Source organism: Mastacembelus armatus, chromosome 13 (assembly GCF_900324485.2).
Source record: "Mastacembelus armatus chromosome 13, fMasArm1.2, whole genome shotgun sequence".
NCBI lineage: Eukaryota > Metazoa > Chordata > Actinopteri > Synbranchiformes > Mastacembelidae > Mastacembelus > Mastacembelus armatus.
In genome coordinates, this window is record NC_046645.1 from 18,783,210 (window position 1) to 18,797,794 (window position 14,585).

The window sequence follows — 14,585 nt, forward strand, 5'->3', positions numbered from 1 at the left end:
ATTCAGTAATCAGAGCTTGTTGAGCCAGTATTTCCAGTGACATGGAGCCACAGTTCATCTCTCTCACACACGCTCACATGCAAACAGTGGGTTCCGCATACTGAGAAGAACGGCTTTCTTTCTGAGAAATCTAAATAAATACAGTTTATGATTCTATGAACTAGCCCCTTGGTTGCTTTCATTAGATGAGAGACTGTGAGAAGAAAATCTTCACACACTGTCTTCACACACAGGGGCTATCAAGCTAAAATCCACCACTAAATAACAGACTAAAGAGCATGTATCCATAAAGCAATGTATTGCCTTATGTAACAGTTTTGTTCATCTTCACAGCTATGCAACTGTTATGCTTTTCTTATTTTTAGTCACTATATACTCCAGTGGAAAATCATACCACAGCATTCAATAAGTACACTGAAGATAACCAAGTACTACTGTACAGCAAAGTGCCTACATTACTGTAGAAATATCACACATGATAACCTTATCAAAGCTCTACAGCCAAGTTACCACCATTCAAGTGAAAACCAGCATGGAACATTCAGGTTCTGAAATGAACCCTCACCACATGCACAAAATATTTGTCTTTGGCTGAAAAAAATCAATAGAGATAACATTGCATTTCTGAGAAAAATGGCTTTCAGATGGCAAAATATATTATTAGTCAAACATTTTGGTTTATCTGTCATAGGTTAAAACAGATTTTTTTTCAAATTAAATCTGTAGTTATTTCATTACAGATTAATTTGCTGATTCTATTTTAGATTAAGTAACAAACAGTGATTGTAAAAATCTAGTAATACATAGTTCAGCCCATTAAAGAATAGAAAAAAAAAAAATCTCATTGTGTCAAAGATTATTTCTCAAGCCCTAACTGGCATCTTTATCCTGATTTTCAGAACATAACAACATAATATGTTATTGTTCTGCTGTACAAATTAACTATTTTAAGCTACTTGGAATAAAGAAAAAATGAGTTTATCAGCATGATGCATAACAGTGTTATTGCTAATTCCAATACAACATCAATGTGATCATGTCTAAATATAATTTTGCATGTATCTCAATATTTTGAAACTGGAAAAATATCTGTTAAAGTAATGAATACTGTGATAATGTTAATTTTCAGATTCATCAACCCAATAATCTATTATTTCAATTTTAATTCTGAGCTATACTAGAGTAAAAGGTATAACGTTACAGCAGAAAGCAACCTTTAACCTTACTGCTGTGAGAGCTCATGTGTTGAGAGCCAGATGTGCAGAATCATGTGCATGTCTATGGATAACCACACACCCACACACTCATATAGTTCAGGTTCATGTGAACATTCTGTACACCCATTTCTATCATGCAAAAATTCACATACAGACATAAAAAGAAAGACAAGGCATGTTTTCCTGCCATGTATGTGGTGGTCTATATAAAGAGAGGAGTAGAGGACAGATTATGAAAAAGGAAAAGGACAGGCCAGGAAGAGCAGGTGGGTGGTGACAACAAAACACAAAGTGTGCCAAGCTTCAAGATATGGCCAGCATTAAAGTGCATTCTAATTTGATTTCTTATTACATAACAGAAGCTGGAACACTGCAGCTCCACAAACTAGAAGTCATTCATTGTTTTCTTTGCATATCAGGCCAAATACAGCTGACAAGTGGGTTTTTAAATCTGACTTTACCCAGTAATGTACGCACAACTTAGCATCTATTTATCTACACAAGGTGTGGACAGTAACAACAGCTTTAGGGCAAAGAATACATATTTGTATATTGAGCAAACATGACATGAGCAAATCAATATCAGACCATTCCAGTACCATTTGTACTGAATATTGCAAATTTCTCCACCAAATTTTCTGTTCTTTGTTTAAGGGCCACAATTACTTAAAAAGCCAATGACTACTGTATATAATCTACTCAGACACACACTTGTGGGAGCAGCCAGAATCAACACATATATCCAATGCATAAAAGAAGCCCTGTCGTAACGGGTTACTACTATATTCATTTCCATTAGATACGTACAGGGAGATACATAAGAGCAGTGTAATAAGAACAGCTGTAATGCATGAGAAGGATTAACCGGTTGTTATATAATCAGTGACCTGCCAGTGTAGGCCTACTGATCCTGGCACAGCGGAGTACAGCGGCTTAAGAGAGCGGCTTACCTCCGTAAATGACTCAAATCAACGTTAAACTAACATCATATTTTGAAAGGCACATAACATCATCACTATAATAAACGTGTCCTCGTTACAATGACAAAAGGCTTCATTTCTGCCTGCAACGAACCACAACTCTCCTAAAAAGGAATACCATGATATTTTTCCTCCCACAGACCTTCACCTCCAACATAAAATATAACCTTTCAGACAGTATAAAGTAACGAGCTTTCAATAAATTCGGCATAACAATAAACACAACACTTCATAGGCTTATATATTTTTTACTGTACATTCACACAGCTTGTTACGACCCTCCATGGAGTATTTTGAAGACACGGTGGATATTACACAGCAACCAATGTCTGTGGAACTGAATGCTTATATGCTTGGCATATTATATTTACCTAATTTCATAGTTAATAATAGTCTTAAGCAAAACGTATTAATTACTGCCTTACGAGTTTTACAGCTCGGTCGAAAAGAAAGCAGTAGTATGGGTTTTAACATTAAATTGCCTAATTTCTGAATGTAGTTTGGGGTTCTTTTTCAGACATGGATAACGGAAAATAGCAAGCACAATCTCTTACCTTGGCTTGATTTATGAGAAGCCCTACGAAAGTAGACACCAGTACCGACCCAGACACGCTACCTTTTCTGCGCATCTCTTGCTTCAGAAAGGGGAAAGCGGCGGCCGGGGGCTCCTCAGGTACGGTCACCGTGTAGGACTGCCGCATGCTCGGCATGCTGGAAGGGCAATGTAGCCGACTACCGGTGCAAGTTATTCAGACGCCAACAAAGGATTTCTCAGCACTCTTGCTCTTTGGTTATTGTGTCGTGTTGTAATGTACTAAGGCGAATTATACGTTCCACTTCGTTTCTGATTTTCAGCCTCTGTGCCTGTTGTCATTCATTCATTCATGTAACGGTACAAATCTCACAAATCACGCAGTACAGAAGACCTGCAGCGTTCCCTTTAAATTATTCTACTTAAAGTATAACAGCCCCATAGAAAACGATGAAACGTCAACACAGTTGAAATGGATTTTAAAAAAAGACCTGGTAACATAAAAGCAGCTGATCCCTGTCATTCCACGTAAACAATGCGCGTTCAGTCAATAGAGTCGGGCTGTAAATGGAAATAAAAGTATGTTCCCATTCCATTTGACAGGACTGGAGGTCCGCCCCTTTTGGCTCGAGTTAAAACCGGCCTACAACAAACGTCAGCGACCGCCTCCAGCCGTGCTGTCAACGTCAGAGTCCATCCTTCTCCACGCTCCAGTAACACTCTGAAGGACTAATGTCGTGGAGCAAGGAGACTACTCATATCCATGATGATCACGACGAAAACTAACCAGGCGATGACTTATATACCACAATATATTACATTAAAAACAATTAAACACAATGACGAGCTAGATGAAAGACACACCAAATATAAATGTGACAACAGGGGTGTTAGTTCACCTCAATCAGACCTAGTTGTTCTAAAATCTAAAATCCAGCCCTACAAACAGTTTTCAACTTCACAAGCAACACAAAGAATAGAGTTCAGGTAGTTTCACTCTTTCACAAAAGACAACGAGTTTTTGCACTCTAGTAAAATAATATGAATATATTGCTGTTAACCTTGTCACAAGTGACATAGTCTGTAGTAAAGTAAACCATTAGATATCAAATTCACACAGCACAGTAGTCAGAAAAGTGTAAAAAAAAAATCATTAAATATGAACCACAATATATTTTGTCACTTGTTCAATATCTTAGACCTGCAATAATTGAGGTTTTTTTGTGCAATTTTTGAAGACGGCACCCTCATATTGTTTTTAGGAAAAGAAGACAAATCCATTTGGATGGTGTAAAACTGTCACGACAAAGAACTGTTTAGCAAATATTAGGTGTAGGAGGCTGTAGTACTACCGGTGGTTACATAAGATTATTGACTACAAGCATCTAATGACTGTTGAAAGCTTTAATGACAAATAGTCTAAGGCCAGACCTTTTACACAGTTTTTAAGAAGTTTCCAAACCAGTGCAACTTAGTGTAAACCATCAATTCTTGAATGCTCAAAATTATTATCACTTAACTAAAGAATACCATGACGAGATGAGAATGTGCTGCACCTGCACCTGAACAGGCAATTCAGGATCATCAAAATTATGACAATTATTAATTACAATAGAACTTTTCATGAACGTACAGTTTACTTTGTTTACTTTCAGCTACTGACTGTGTCATTACAATAAGTAATCTACAATACTTTTTCATTTCAGCTAAACTGATGTCTGAGGTAACGAATATGCAACATGTCCCCAGGAACAACCTCATGTCCCAGGCTCCAGTGTGTGTGTACACAACAAATAGCCAGGAAGCACATTCCATCATAGGAAGCTTACCATGCATGAGTGTGTGTACTGAATGTCTTAATGTCTAAATCCTTGAGGTAGAAGACTACAAAATGAGAATGAGGCATAGGGCCTGTGTTTGTATTCTGATATCTGATGCAAAACACTAAGAAGTTTGGAATAAAAATGGGGAAAATACATTTTCTGTACAATGTTATCACGAGGTCTGACTAGAATTACCTAGGGATAGCTGTGCCATTCCCTAAGCTAAATTAGACATGTCAGACTGATTATCTCTTCACTTTAAATTTAACCTAACCTAACATATTGCTTTGGAGGGAATAAAATAATTGCGCCTTTATCTGCATTCCTACAAAGTACATAGCATTCCTAATGATGCTACCTGCTGACCTCACCTCATATGTAGTACAGGGGAGAGTTCAGTGGAGTATGTGAGAGAGCCCCTGAACTTAATTAACTCTCCTGTACAGTCATTTAAGAAGTGGACATCAGATAATGTTTGGATACAAAACCATTATAGTTGGAAAATGATCAAGCTATTATCTACATGACCTTTTAGTCAGTTTAGTCAGCTAGGTGTGGACATACTCATGATTATGAAGTCTCGGTGCAAATCAGAGGTTCTCACACACACATTGAGACAACTGTGCACTTGTCTGATGTATATGTTCAAAGGTTTCCCACACAGTGCAAATATCTGAGGCGAGTCCTTGATTTATTTACTTTTAGTTTTCATCGACCCTCAGCTGTAGCTATGAACTTTGGCTCTGGTTAAGAGTCTTAGGCTGGGGGCAAGGCTCACTGTCCACAAGCAGGCAAAGACTTCTTTAATTTAGGAGGATCCCAGGGTTGATCCTCTCTGTCAGTTTGTTTGGGTGGCTGATAAAGAGGCCTTCCAAGTACAAATGATCAAATAATGAAGGTTAAAGTGTTTAAGGGTCTCCAGAGGAAGTCAGAAAGAACATCTGGGCTGCTGCACACCCAACTACCATGACCTTGACCTGGATAAGCAGCTAAAAAGTAAAAGAACCAAGTGAGTAGTTAGTGCATAATAGAGTTCTAAAACATACTACAGGTCTGAATAACTAAGTAATAAGGCTTTGAAGTCCTGTCATTGACCATTGCATCGATTGTGGTGTAGTGATAGAATGTTACATTAAAATAAACGGACAGCAGCTTTAGTGTAATGTAAGAATAATGGGCTCAAAACCTACCAGACAAGCAGACCCATGAAAACAGGTTACAAAACTGAGCCAAATGACAAAGTAAAGCTCCAACTTGTTTTTTCATGAAACCATAAGCTGTCTGACCAAAGTGGTGAACTGAGTGTCAGACAGTCTACAATTATTGTTGACTCAACAAAACATCTAGATACAAAGCCTGAGCAGAATCACTTGGGCTAAAATCAGACAGGTTACACTGCGTTCATTAATTGCTTTGTTTTTTGTGCTGTGAGTAACAGTAAAACTACACACAGTAAGCCAAACACTGTCAGTTTTATGCTTCATAATATGAATGGTTACATCATATGTTTTTGACATGTCCTGGTTTGCTCTGAATCTTAGGCATGAAAAACAAGAGTGATGATGGTCATGTTAGCCAGCCTGCCTTACTCATAAACATGGCACAAGGACAGAACCATGTGGCACAAGCAGCTGCTATTTTTGTGTTGCAAGCTTCTGTGAAACTATCAGGATTGGGTGTACCTTGCCTGTTGCCAATGCTATTTCAACTGACCCTGTCATAACACGGGCATAATTGAGTTTATACATTCAACAAGAGGAGAGGGAATGTTAAGTTCTTTTAGTGAGTATAATGAGAATAAGGTGGTGGTTCTCTTGAAAAGAAAACACTTAAACTTGAAGCCAAGAAGTGATCATCCAAACTGTGTATAGTAGGAACACTGCTTATGCATTTCAACAAAGCAGGAAAAAAAAAGGGAAAAAAATGAACATATTTTCAAATACTGCTCACTCTTGCCATATCACAATTTCTGGTTTCTCCAGGTAGCTCTGTAGGGCTACCATTGTGTCTAAAATGTGGGGATGTACAAACAACTTAAAATGCAGCATATTGAGATTAATCAAATGGATAGCTGCAGATCAATTGATAGCTGTACAAAATACAAAATCAAGAAGACTAAGTACCACTCCACTATGTTGTCTGAGGATAGCTAACTTAATATGACATAAGGGTTTGATAAGTGGTCACAGGGCTGTCATCATGATGCTCATCAATCCTGATATAATTTCTGAAATTCCTCCCCCACCCCCCAAAATGTGTCAGGCAATATGTATTACGCACATCCTGCATAGGTCAGTACACTCTCATTCCATATCACTGTTACATTCTAGGGATTTCTAATAGGTGACACAATGTCACGGAGATATTTACACAGACTCTAGCTAATAAATTAGGAATTACCAACCTTAGAGCTTATGTACTATTTATGTACTGACCAACAAAATTTAGTTATTTTTATATTAGTATTTTTACCATTAGTGTGACAGAGTTATAAGAAAAGACTAATGCTGCTCTCATATTATGCTAAATGTGTAGTGTGAGCCTACCCAGTGTAAAGACTTGAAACAGAGGGAAACTGTTAGAGACCATGTGAGGATGAACAATTTTTACAAAGATATAACAAATTCATCCCCTAACAAATAACAAGGTGAAGTCATAAGAAATAAAATGCACTCAGTCCAATACACTCACAGGTTTTTCTGTTATAACCTTGCATGTTCTGGTATGACCAGTAGCTTATGGTGGCCGATGTTAGCAAACCTAAACGAGCTCGGCCTGGAGAAGGGACTGGATCATTTGCTTGATTTGAATATTATAATATACTAAAAATGACATTATTCTATAACTGTCACTTGTGGTTGCTGTTTCACAAAAGCTGAAAAGTCTTGCTTCAACTGACAAACTTTGAGCACAATACATTATTTATAAGTATATATATTGTAAACACAACATAATATGAAATTCAGGACCCTCACTGAGGCTGGTTTCTGCAGAATGAGTTGCACTTGACCAGTCCTGGGGGATGAAGGTGTTAAATGTGCTTGGAATAAAACAGGTCTGGGGTTAATTAACAGTACAAATAGCCCAGCTGGTGACATCCAGCCATGTACTTCTTTGTCTGAGCGTGATTGATTGGTGCTGATTATTTTAATAGGCTAAATGAGAATACAAGTCAAGTTCAGGCTTGCCAGTTCCATTTTAGGAAAGGGTCACTTATACTTCATTGTCTCTTTATTTTCCTTGCGCAATGCTTATATCTTTAAATATAAATATCTGGGTCATAGCTCAAGTACAAAGGTTAATTGTAATTAATTCTGTGGTACATTACCAGTTGTCAGTTTTGGGTTTTGTTGTTGTAACAATTAATTTTATTATCTGCCCATACTTTTATTTAATTGATTACTGGTAGTTCTTTTATCTATAAAATGTCAGAATTATAAAGTCAAATTTCTCCAAACCTCGGGATGATGTAAACAATAATATATGAGAGAACATAAGCAAATTCTCACATTGAAATGAACAAATATTTGCCAGTTCAGTTTGAGTATTGCAGTATTGTTCTGCATTTACATATATGGTAATGCAAGTTTTTGCATGTATTCTTTAGTAGAAGTGTTGTTTTATGAGGTTTGTATCACAGGTCCTTACTAGAGAATGAGTCTTGCCTTTAATGTAATAACCAGTCATGAAAAACAATCTCACAGACAGACATATTAATAAGTTACACGACATGGTTTACTAAAAACGATAAAGCTTTGGAAGCAATAGAATAACAGTAAAAGCAATCTGAGAGTTCATGGTATTTACTGTACTTCAAAATAAACTCCACCCTCTTTTACACTCTCCCCAACTTCCTGCCTTCATGTAAGTGGTTATATGGATTAATCTGGAAGTGAAGTTGGTCAGATGTGCTTTCTGACCTCATTAATACTGATCTTAGACATGAGGCTAATGACTCGCAGACCCATCCCAGTCCTGGAGCTTATTCAGCGAGGTGTAAGTTAGGGAATTTGCTGTAGCAGTCCAAGTCAGATCCATGCTTGTTTGTCACATAAAATTGGAAATACTCACCTCCAGTTTGCATATGGCTGGACTTTCCTTATTATGTTTTTACAAAATATGACATATTAAATATGTTAACCAATTATTTAAAAAAAAAAAAAAAAAAAAAAAAAAAAACATATATATATATATATATATATATATATATATATTAAACAGCTCGCTAAAGGACATTAAATATTTGAGAGAGTGTTATATATCTAGTATATAATTGTAAAGCAACACTTCAAGTGCACTGAAATTAATTTAAGCAGCAGTGCCCCCACTTGGTTAAAAATCGTAGTCCTAGAAGCCACATAGCGTTTTAGGACTTGAGTATGAACCTAAAAATTAAACCAATGTGCGTCCACAATGATGATTGATTCTACTTAGCCTTACTCAGCCCCTGGATATTGATTCCATTTTGAGCAGTATATCCCCATTAAAAAAAAACAGAAATTACATTTGTAAGTGAGAATTTCATCTTACCGTGGAGTTCCTGCTCGGTGAGTCAGACAGACCCTTACTGCTTGGCTCCCAGGTCGAAGAACTGAACGCTCTGCTGCTGAAGGCTTCCTGGGTGGAGTTCTGTGAGAGGGCCTCTTGAGTAGAGCTCCGTGACAGACCTGAGTAGCCTGTGCGTGAGCTAGTGCCATATGAGTCAGCCACATCACTGGTTCGACTGCGGTAGCTCCGCAGGGCACTGGTGGAAGAAGAAGGGGTGGAGGAAGAAGAGGAGGAGGCATCGTTGAGGATCAGAGAGGCCAAGTCCCTGCTCAAGTCACTCTGGGATACAGATTTTCGTCGATTAAGTGAGATGCTGGAGGCCACCGGTGAAGAGGAGAGGTAGCTGGCCTGGGCTGAGGACGAAGAATAGGAAGTGTACCCAGTATATGTCGACCCACCACTAAGCCCTGACCCTCCATAGCTCTTGACAGGAGCTCTGCTAAGGCTCTCACTCCGGCGGCTGCTGCTGCTGCTGCTGCTTCCTAGGATGTCTCTACGTGGAATTGTTCGACCCCGTTCGCGATCAGGCTCTGATGAGGTGCTATAGTTTCGGTTGCGGGTGGTGGAGCTGCTCAGATAGTTATTGGAGGAGGTGGGGGATTTGTAGGAGGACAGCCTGTCCCGCTCGCTGTAGGAGCTAAGGCCAGGAGTCAGAGAGGAGCCATAGGAGCTGTAGTGGCTAGTGTAAGAGGGGCCAGCATAGCGCCTGGCAGTGGAGGAGATGCGGGACATGCTGCTGCTGCTGGTTTCTCAGCCACAAGGAGGGAGAGCCTCTGGAAGACTGCATCGACTGCAGCAACAGCAAAGAGACATGAGAATTAGTTCATCAGACACAATCAAATCAATAAGTCCACTATGGCAACAATGTAGGAAGCAGCTGGGACATCATTATCCCTGCTTAACCAAGCATCTGGTTATCAAGACAAAAAATGACTCAAGACTGTGCAATACTGATTACAAAATGCCCATCTTTTTGGCTTAATATTGTGATAGCTTGAAATCCAAAATCCAAGTCCAAATACACAACACTATCTTATACTGATACTCACTGTTGTAATAACTGAGGCATCAGGTTGAACAACAATGCCTGTAATATGAATACTTTCCCAAAATCACATAACTCAGAAAAGCACAATACACAACCCTGTGGACACATGTAGTGACACAATTAGCATTAGCGAGCATGCTTGTTGATACTCTAATTAAATGTGACCTAATGCTCAAAAAAGGTCCAGCATCTTCTACTGGACTTCAGCCACTTGAACTTCTTTTTTTGTACTAACTTTGTGCTTTTCAACCATCATGTCTCACATGCTATAACAGGAGAGTCAAGCTGGGTGTTGGAGGTTAAACCTAGGCAGGCAGCACAATGTGTTCATGCAGCCCAGGCAGAGAGAGGCTCTTGTTCACATGCATAACAGCATCTGAATAAATAAAAGTATCTGGTGTTGCTGATACGTGTTGTGTTCAGCAGGGGAGGCTCCTATTTCTTTAATCTGCCTCTCTCCCCACATCCTTCTCTCTTACTGCTCCCTATCCTCCCTCAGTCTTTCTTCATCCTTGGTGACCTGCCTTCTCTCTGGCTGTACCTACTTCTCGTCAGTGCAATTTCCCTTCCTTCTGGGTCTCTATCGCTTTCTCCTTCTGGCTCTTCATGTGCCCACATGTTTATCAATAATTCAGCATATGGATCTGGAATAGGCAGACAGGCAGTGTGCTGGAGACAGGCCAACATGCACTGCTGGCCAAAAGAACAAAAAGGCAGGTGGCTGTCACCATTCAGTTGAGTAGTGCTAAGCCAGGCTAATAGCACCAAGAACCTGACCTTGCCTTAAATAAAGCCAGGATTAGTAGAAGTATGAGGGCTGTTTCTATAATTTGGCATCATTAGTAGAAGTATGAGGGATGTTTCTATAATTTGGCAGCAGTGGTTTTTGGAGAGTTGTTTTGATTTTGGCACGAAAATGCCTATGGCAACAGTAAAACATGGATAATATGGTTCAGACATCACCCATAGTATTCTAATGGTATGAACCCCAGATCTGGATTTAATCTCCATCTCCACCTTTGTCAGTCAGGGCTTCAATGGAGATGTGCTAGTCTGAGTCACTTTCCATTGGAGACAAATCAGCCCGCAAACAGTTATTTTTAACCAGTAATCAGTACATGAATGTACAAGTCTGTAACACTGAATTCTGAAACTTACAGTGCTTTCTCCAGTATAGCTCCTCTGACCGATGGATGAAAGTGCCAACAATCAGCTCTGAGCTCAGATGTGATATGCAGTATGGGCATATTACATACTTATGGGCATAAATGTTATGTAAATGATACTACACAAACAAAATAAATTATTTTTTTCAATAATTTAAGAAAAGTGTATCTATGGTTCTAATGAGCTTATAATCTGAGTGAAATTCTGAAGTATAAACTCCAGTGAAATACCGTACAACCACAAGCCAAATTACTATCCAGATACTTTTTTACAGTGCACTTTCTTTTTGTAATTTCACCATTTGTGAATGCAGAGAAAACACTAAACAAGCACCATTTAGAAAGCTTGTATCTGACTTTGATTGAAGCAAAACATTCATTGCTGTAATTTCCACTGGTTAGCCCTCTTCATCCTTATCATCACACTAGCTCAAACCTTCAGTATTTGATATTATGAGTAAACACAAGGATAAAAAAACAAAAAAGACCAATAAACAACAAAGACATATGGAGCTTTGTGGTTTGGTTAACATATTGGAATGCTACACTTCTCAAATAAGAGCAGCCAGTATGCCATTGAATGCATTCCTGCATCACCTTGGCCTTGGTTGAATCTTACCCTAACTGCCTCGTGCTTGCACCTTTCTGTGTTCCCACAGCTGTCAAAGCCAAAGAACCAGGGCAGTTAAGTGAAACAAGTTCAAGTTAACCTGGTTTTTGAGAGTGAAGTTCACACAGCCAGTTACACCTGTGGGGGTAATATCACACAACATTGACGTAAAGGAGTGCTAAGATAATAGCAAATTATGGATTTCACTTTTGAGAGGAGATGTCTCCATAGAAACAGCAAGACATGCAAAGGCATGAGAATGCACAAGTCATACATGCCTGCATACATACACACACACACGCACAAATCTGGATGCGCTGCATTTTCAGCCTCCCCTGAGGTTGTGTTAACCAGTAGTTACCATAGCTACTGTGGCAACAAGCTGCATTTTTTCATTTTCTACCAAGGCATAAGGGACTTAAAAGTAGCAGCAGGACATATTACGTAGCCAATTTACATTTATTATCAGAGCTAAAGCCTTTTCAGTCTATATGCTCTGCATTCTCTTGCTTCCTTTAGAGAAGCACCAAAGAAATGGGGGGGGGGGGGGGGGGCTACAGCTAGTTGGGGGGACTGTAACAAACCTCTGCTGCTGGAAAATGCAAGAACAGGAAAACACAGAATCTAATGTGAGAGGTCAGAGATAAAACCAAGTGAAAATATGTCAGGGTGAAAATAAATTTCCCCTTATGTGATCACATTGATTTGTCCATGGAGCGACTGCATGAGTGCAGTGGAAGAGAAGATTTTAGCAGCCGACTGGCAGTCCTTAGCAAGGACGTGGAGGGATGAGGTTTAATTTACAGGGCAGGTTTCAGAAAACCAAGCTACAAACTTTTTATGAGCCTCACTTTTAGTAGCTCACTTTAATAAGTGAATTTAAAATAATTAAAAGAAAAAAAATGGGAAACAAGACATACAAACTATAATACTACTAAAACAACTACTGTTTAATATGCATGTTCGTGTCAAGCACCAGCACCTGGTGGTGGTCACCTTTTAATCCTGCATCATTCAATATGTTTATGTTAAGAATGGAATAGTGACTCTGTTTAATACAAACTGGATGACCTGTAGTGACAAATAAATAAACAGATAAATATTGTCCAACTCTACTCTACTACTACTCTGTAGCTCATCATTTTGGTTTTACAGCACACAACTTTCATGTTTTGATTCTCTTTCACCACTCTGAAACCTGGCTTGTATGGAGAAACAATTTCAGATTAAGTTAATAACTCCCTAAATTTGTATATGATTGTTTATAAATTTATGTGGATTTGTAGGAGATTTTGTTGATTTTGATCAGGTTATCTTGCAGACTTGTGCCTCTGTAGAAAAAAAATTATTCTATTGAGTGAGTAAGTGAGATCACTTATCACACATATTGTCCTTCCAGTTCTCCCTGTGGCCTATTACAGAGTAGAGCCAATCTCAAGTGCGTTAGAAGAGTCTGTGTGATGACGCAGGATACCACAGCCGCTGTGCCCCAGGATAATATTGCATGAAAGTAACATCACCACGGTCTGTGGTGATTTGTAGTTAGAATATTTGCTTCTGTGTGTGTGCAAGTATGTGAAGGTGCTCTACTGCATTAATTCTTAGCTCAGTCTCAGATGAGTCATTGCAGTTTTAAAGTAAGTAAAAGGCAAATTCTGTGCTGAATCAGAAACAGGTACAAAAACCATATAAGCAACTTAAGATGTAGTTTAATATTTCATTCATTTCCAGAGCACAATTTAACTGTAATACAGTATATCTGTAGTGAGTCAATAAAGACTACTGATCAGTACTGTTTAATCATTACATGATTACAGTTGCTGGTTGCTTCTACAAGCAACCAGCACAACTGTAAATACAATACTGACATGTGATCAATGTATTAAGTAAAATATGATAACAAATAGTTGCCTATTTACAAATTTTGCAGATACAGAGCAACATTAACATTCACTTGGAGTCATGTCACCAGCTACTTGATTAATTCCAATATTCATTCCCATTTCCAACTCTGTTTTTATCTCTGCCAACTCTTGAGTGAAATATCTGGCTCTTGTGCAGCTAAATGCTCCACTGTGTTCACCAGCTAGATAATAAAATATTCTAACTGTTATTTGGTGCTGGGCAGGTATTGTAGCGACTAAACAACATCAGGTCGGTAGAGGCTTTTCACTGAAAACAGCTGCCTGCTACTGGAAACGAGGAAAAAGTGACTAACCAAATAAATTATGTTGAGAGCTATAAAATGCAGTTGTTTTTGCCTTTCCTATACTACTTCAAAATCTGTAAGACATTCTCTTGTTTAATTTAAAACATTGTAGAAGCAGCAATGGATACTTGACATCAGGCAACAAAACTAACATAATGCAGCCATAGTGTGTTTTCATGGGACTTAATGATAGGGGCTATCAGGAGGTCTCATAGCTGTAGTGGGTGTGGCTTGGTCTTTACTGGCAGCTATATATACCCCGAAATGTGAGCAGATAAGAGACTGTGAGGGCCACACTGACGCCTCTGCTGTCTCTGTTTGTTACAGCTAGTTGGCAAGCACACTCAAACTAGTCTTGACAAATTGGCTATTCTGATAACCCATAGTTAGATCTACTCTAGACGCTATGGGTTAAACTCCACTGAACACTAGAAAAAAAAAGAAGCTAAAGC

The 14,585-nt window shown here is 38.7% G+C and overlaps 1 protein-coding gene across 5 annotated transcripts in view; it reads right to left on the reverse strand.

Annotated features, from left to right (window-relative positions):
• The window catches only part of usp2a (ubiquitin specific peptidase 2a), a 31,843-nt gene that overhangs the window by 12,738 nt on the left and 4,520 nt on the right, over positions 1 to 14,585 (reverse strand). For 3 of the 5 annotated variants that reach the window (XM_026293153.1, XM_026293173.1, XM_026293163.2), the window contains exon 3: positions 9,083 to 9,890. In XM_026293153.1, coding sequence (XP_026148938.1) covers positions 9,083 to 9,832 — 750 coding nt within the window. In that variant the 5' untranslated portion in view covers positions 9,833 to 9,890. Of the gene's footprint in view, positions 1 to 2,751; positions 3,283 to 9,082; positions 9,891 to 14,585 lie in introns of those variants that run through there. The other 2 variants (XM_026293191.1, XM_026293182.1) reach the window with 2 other exon arrangements.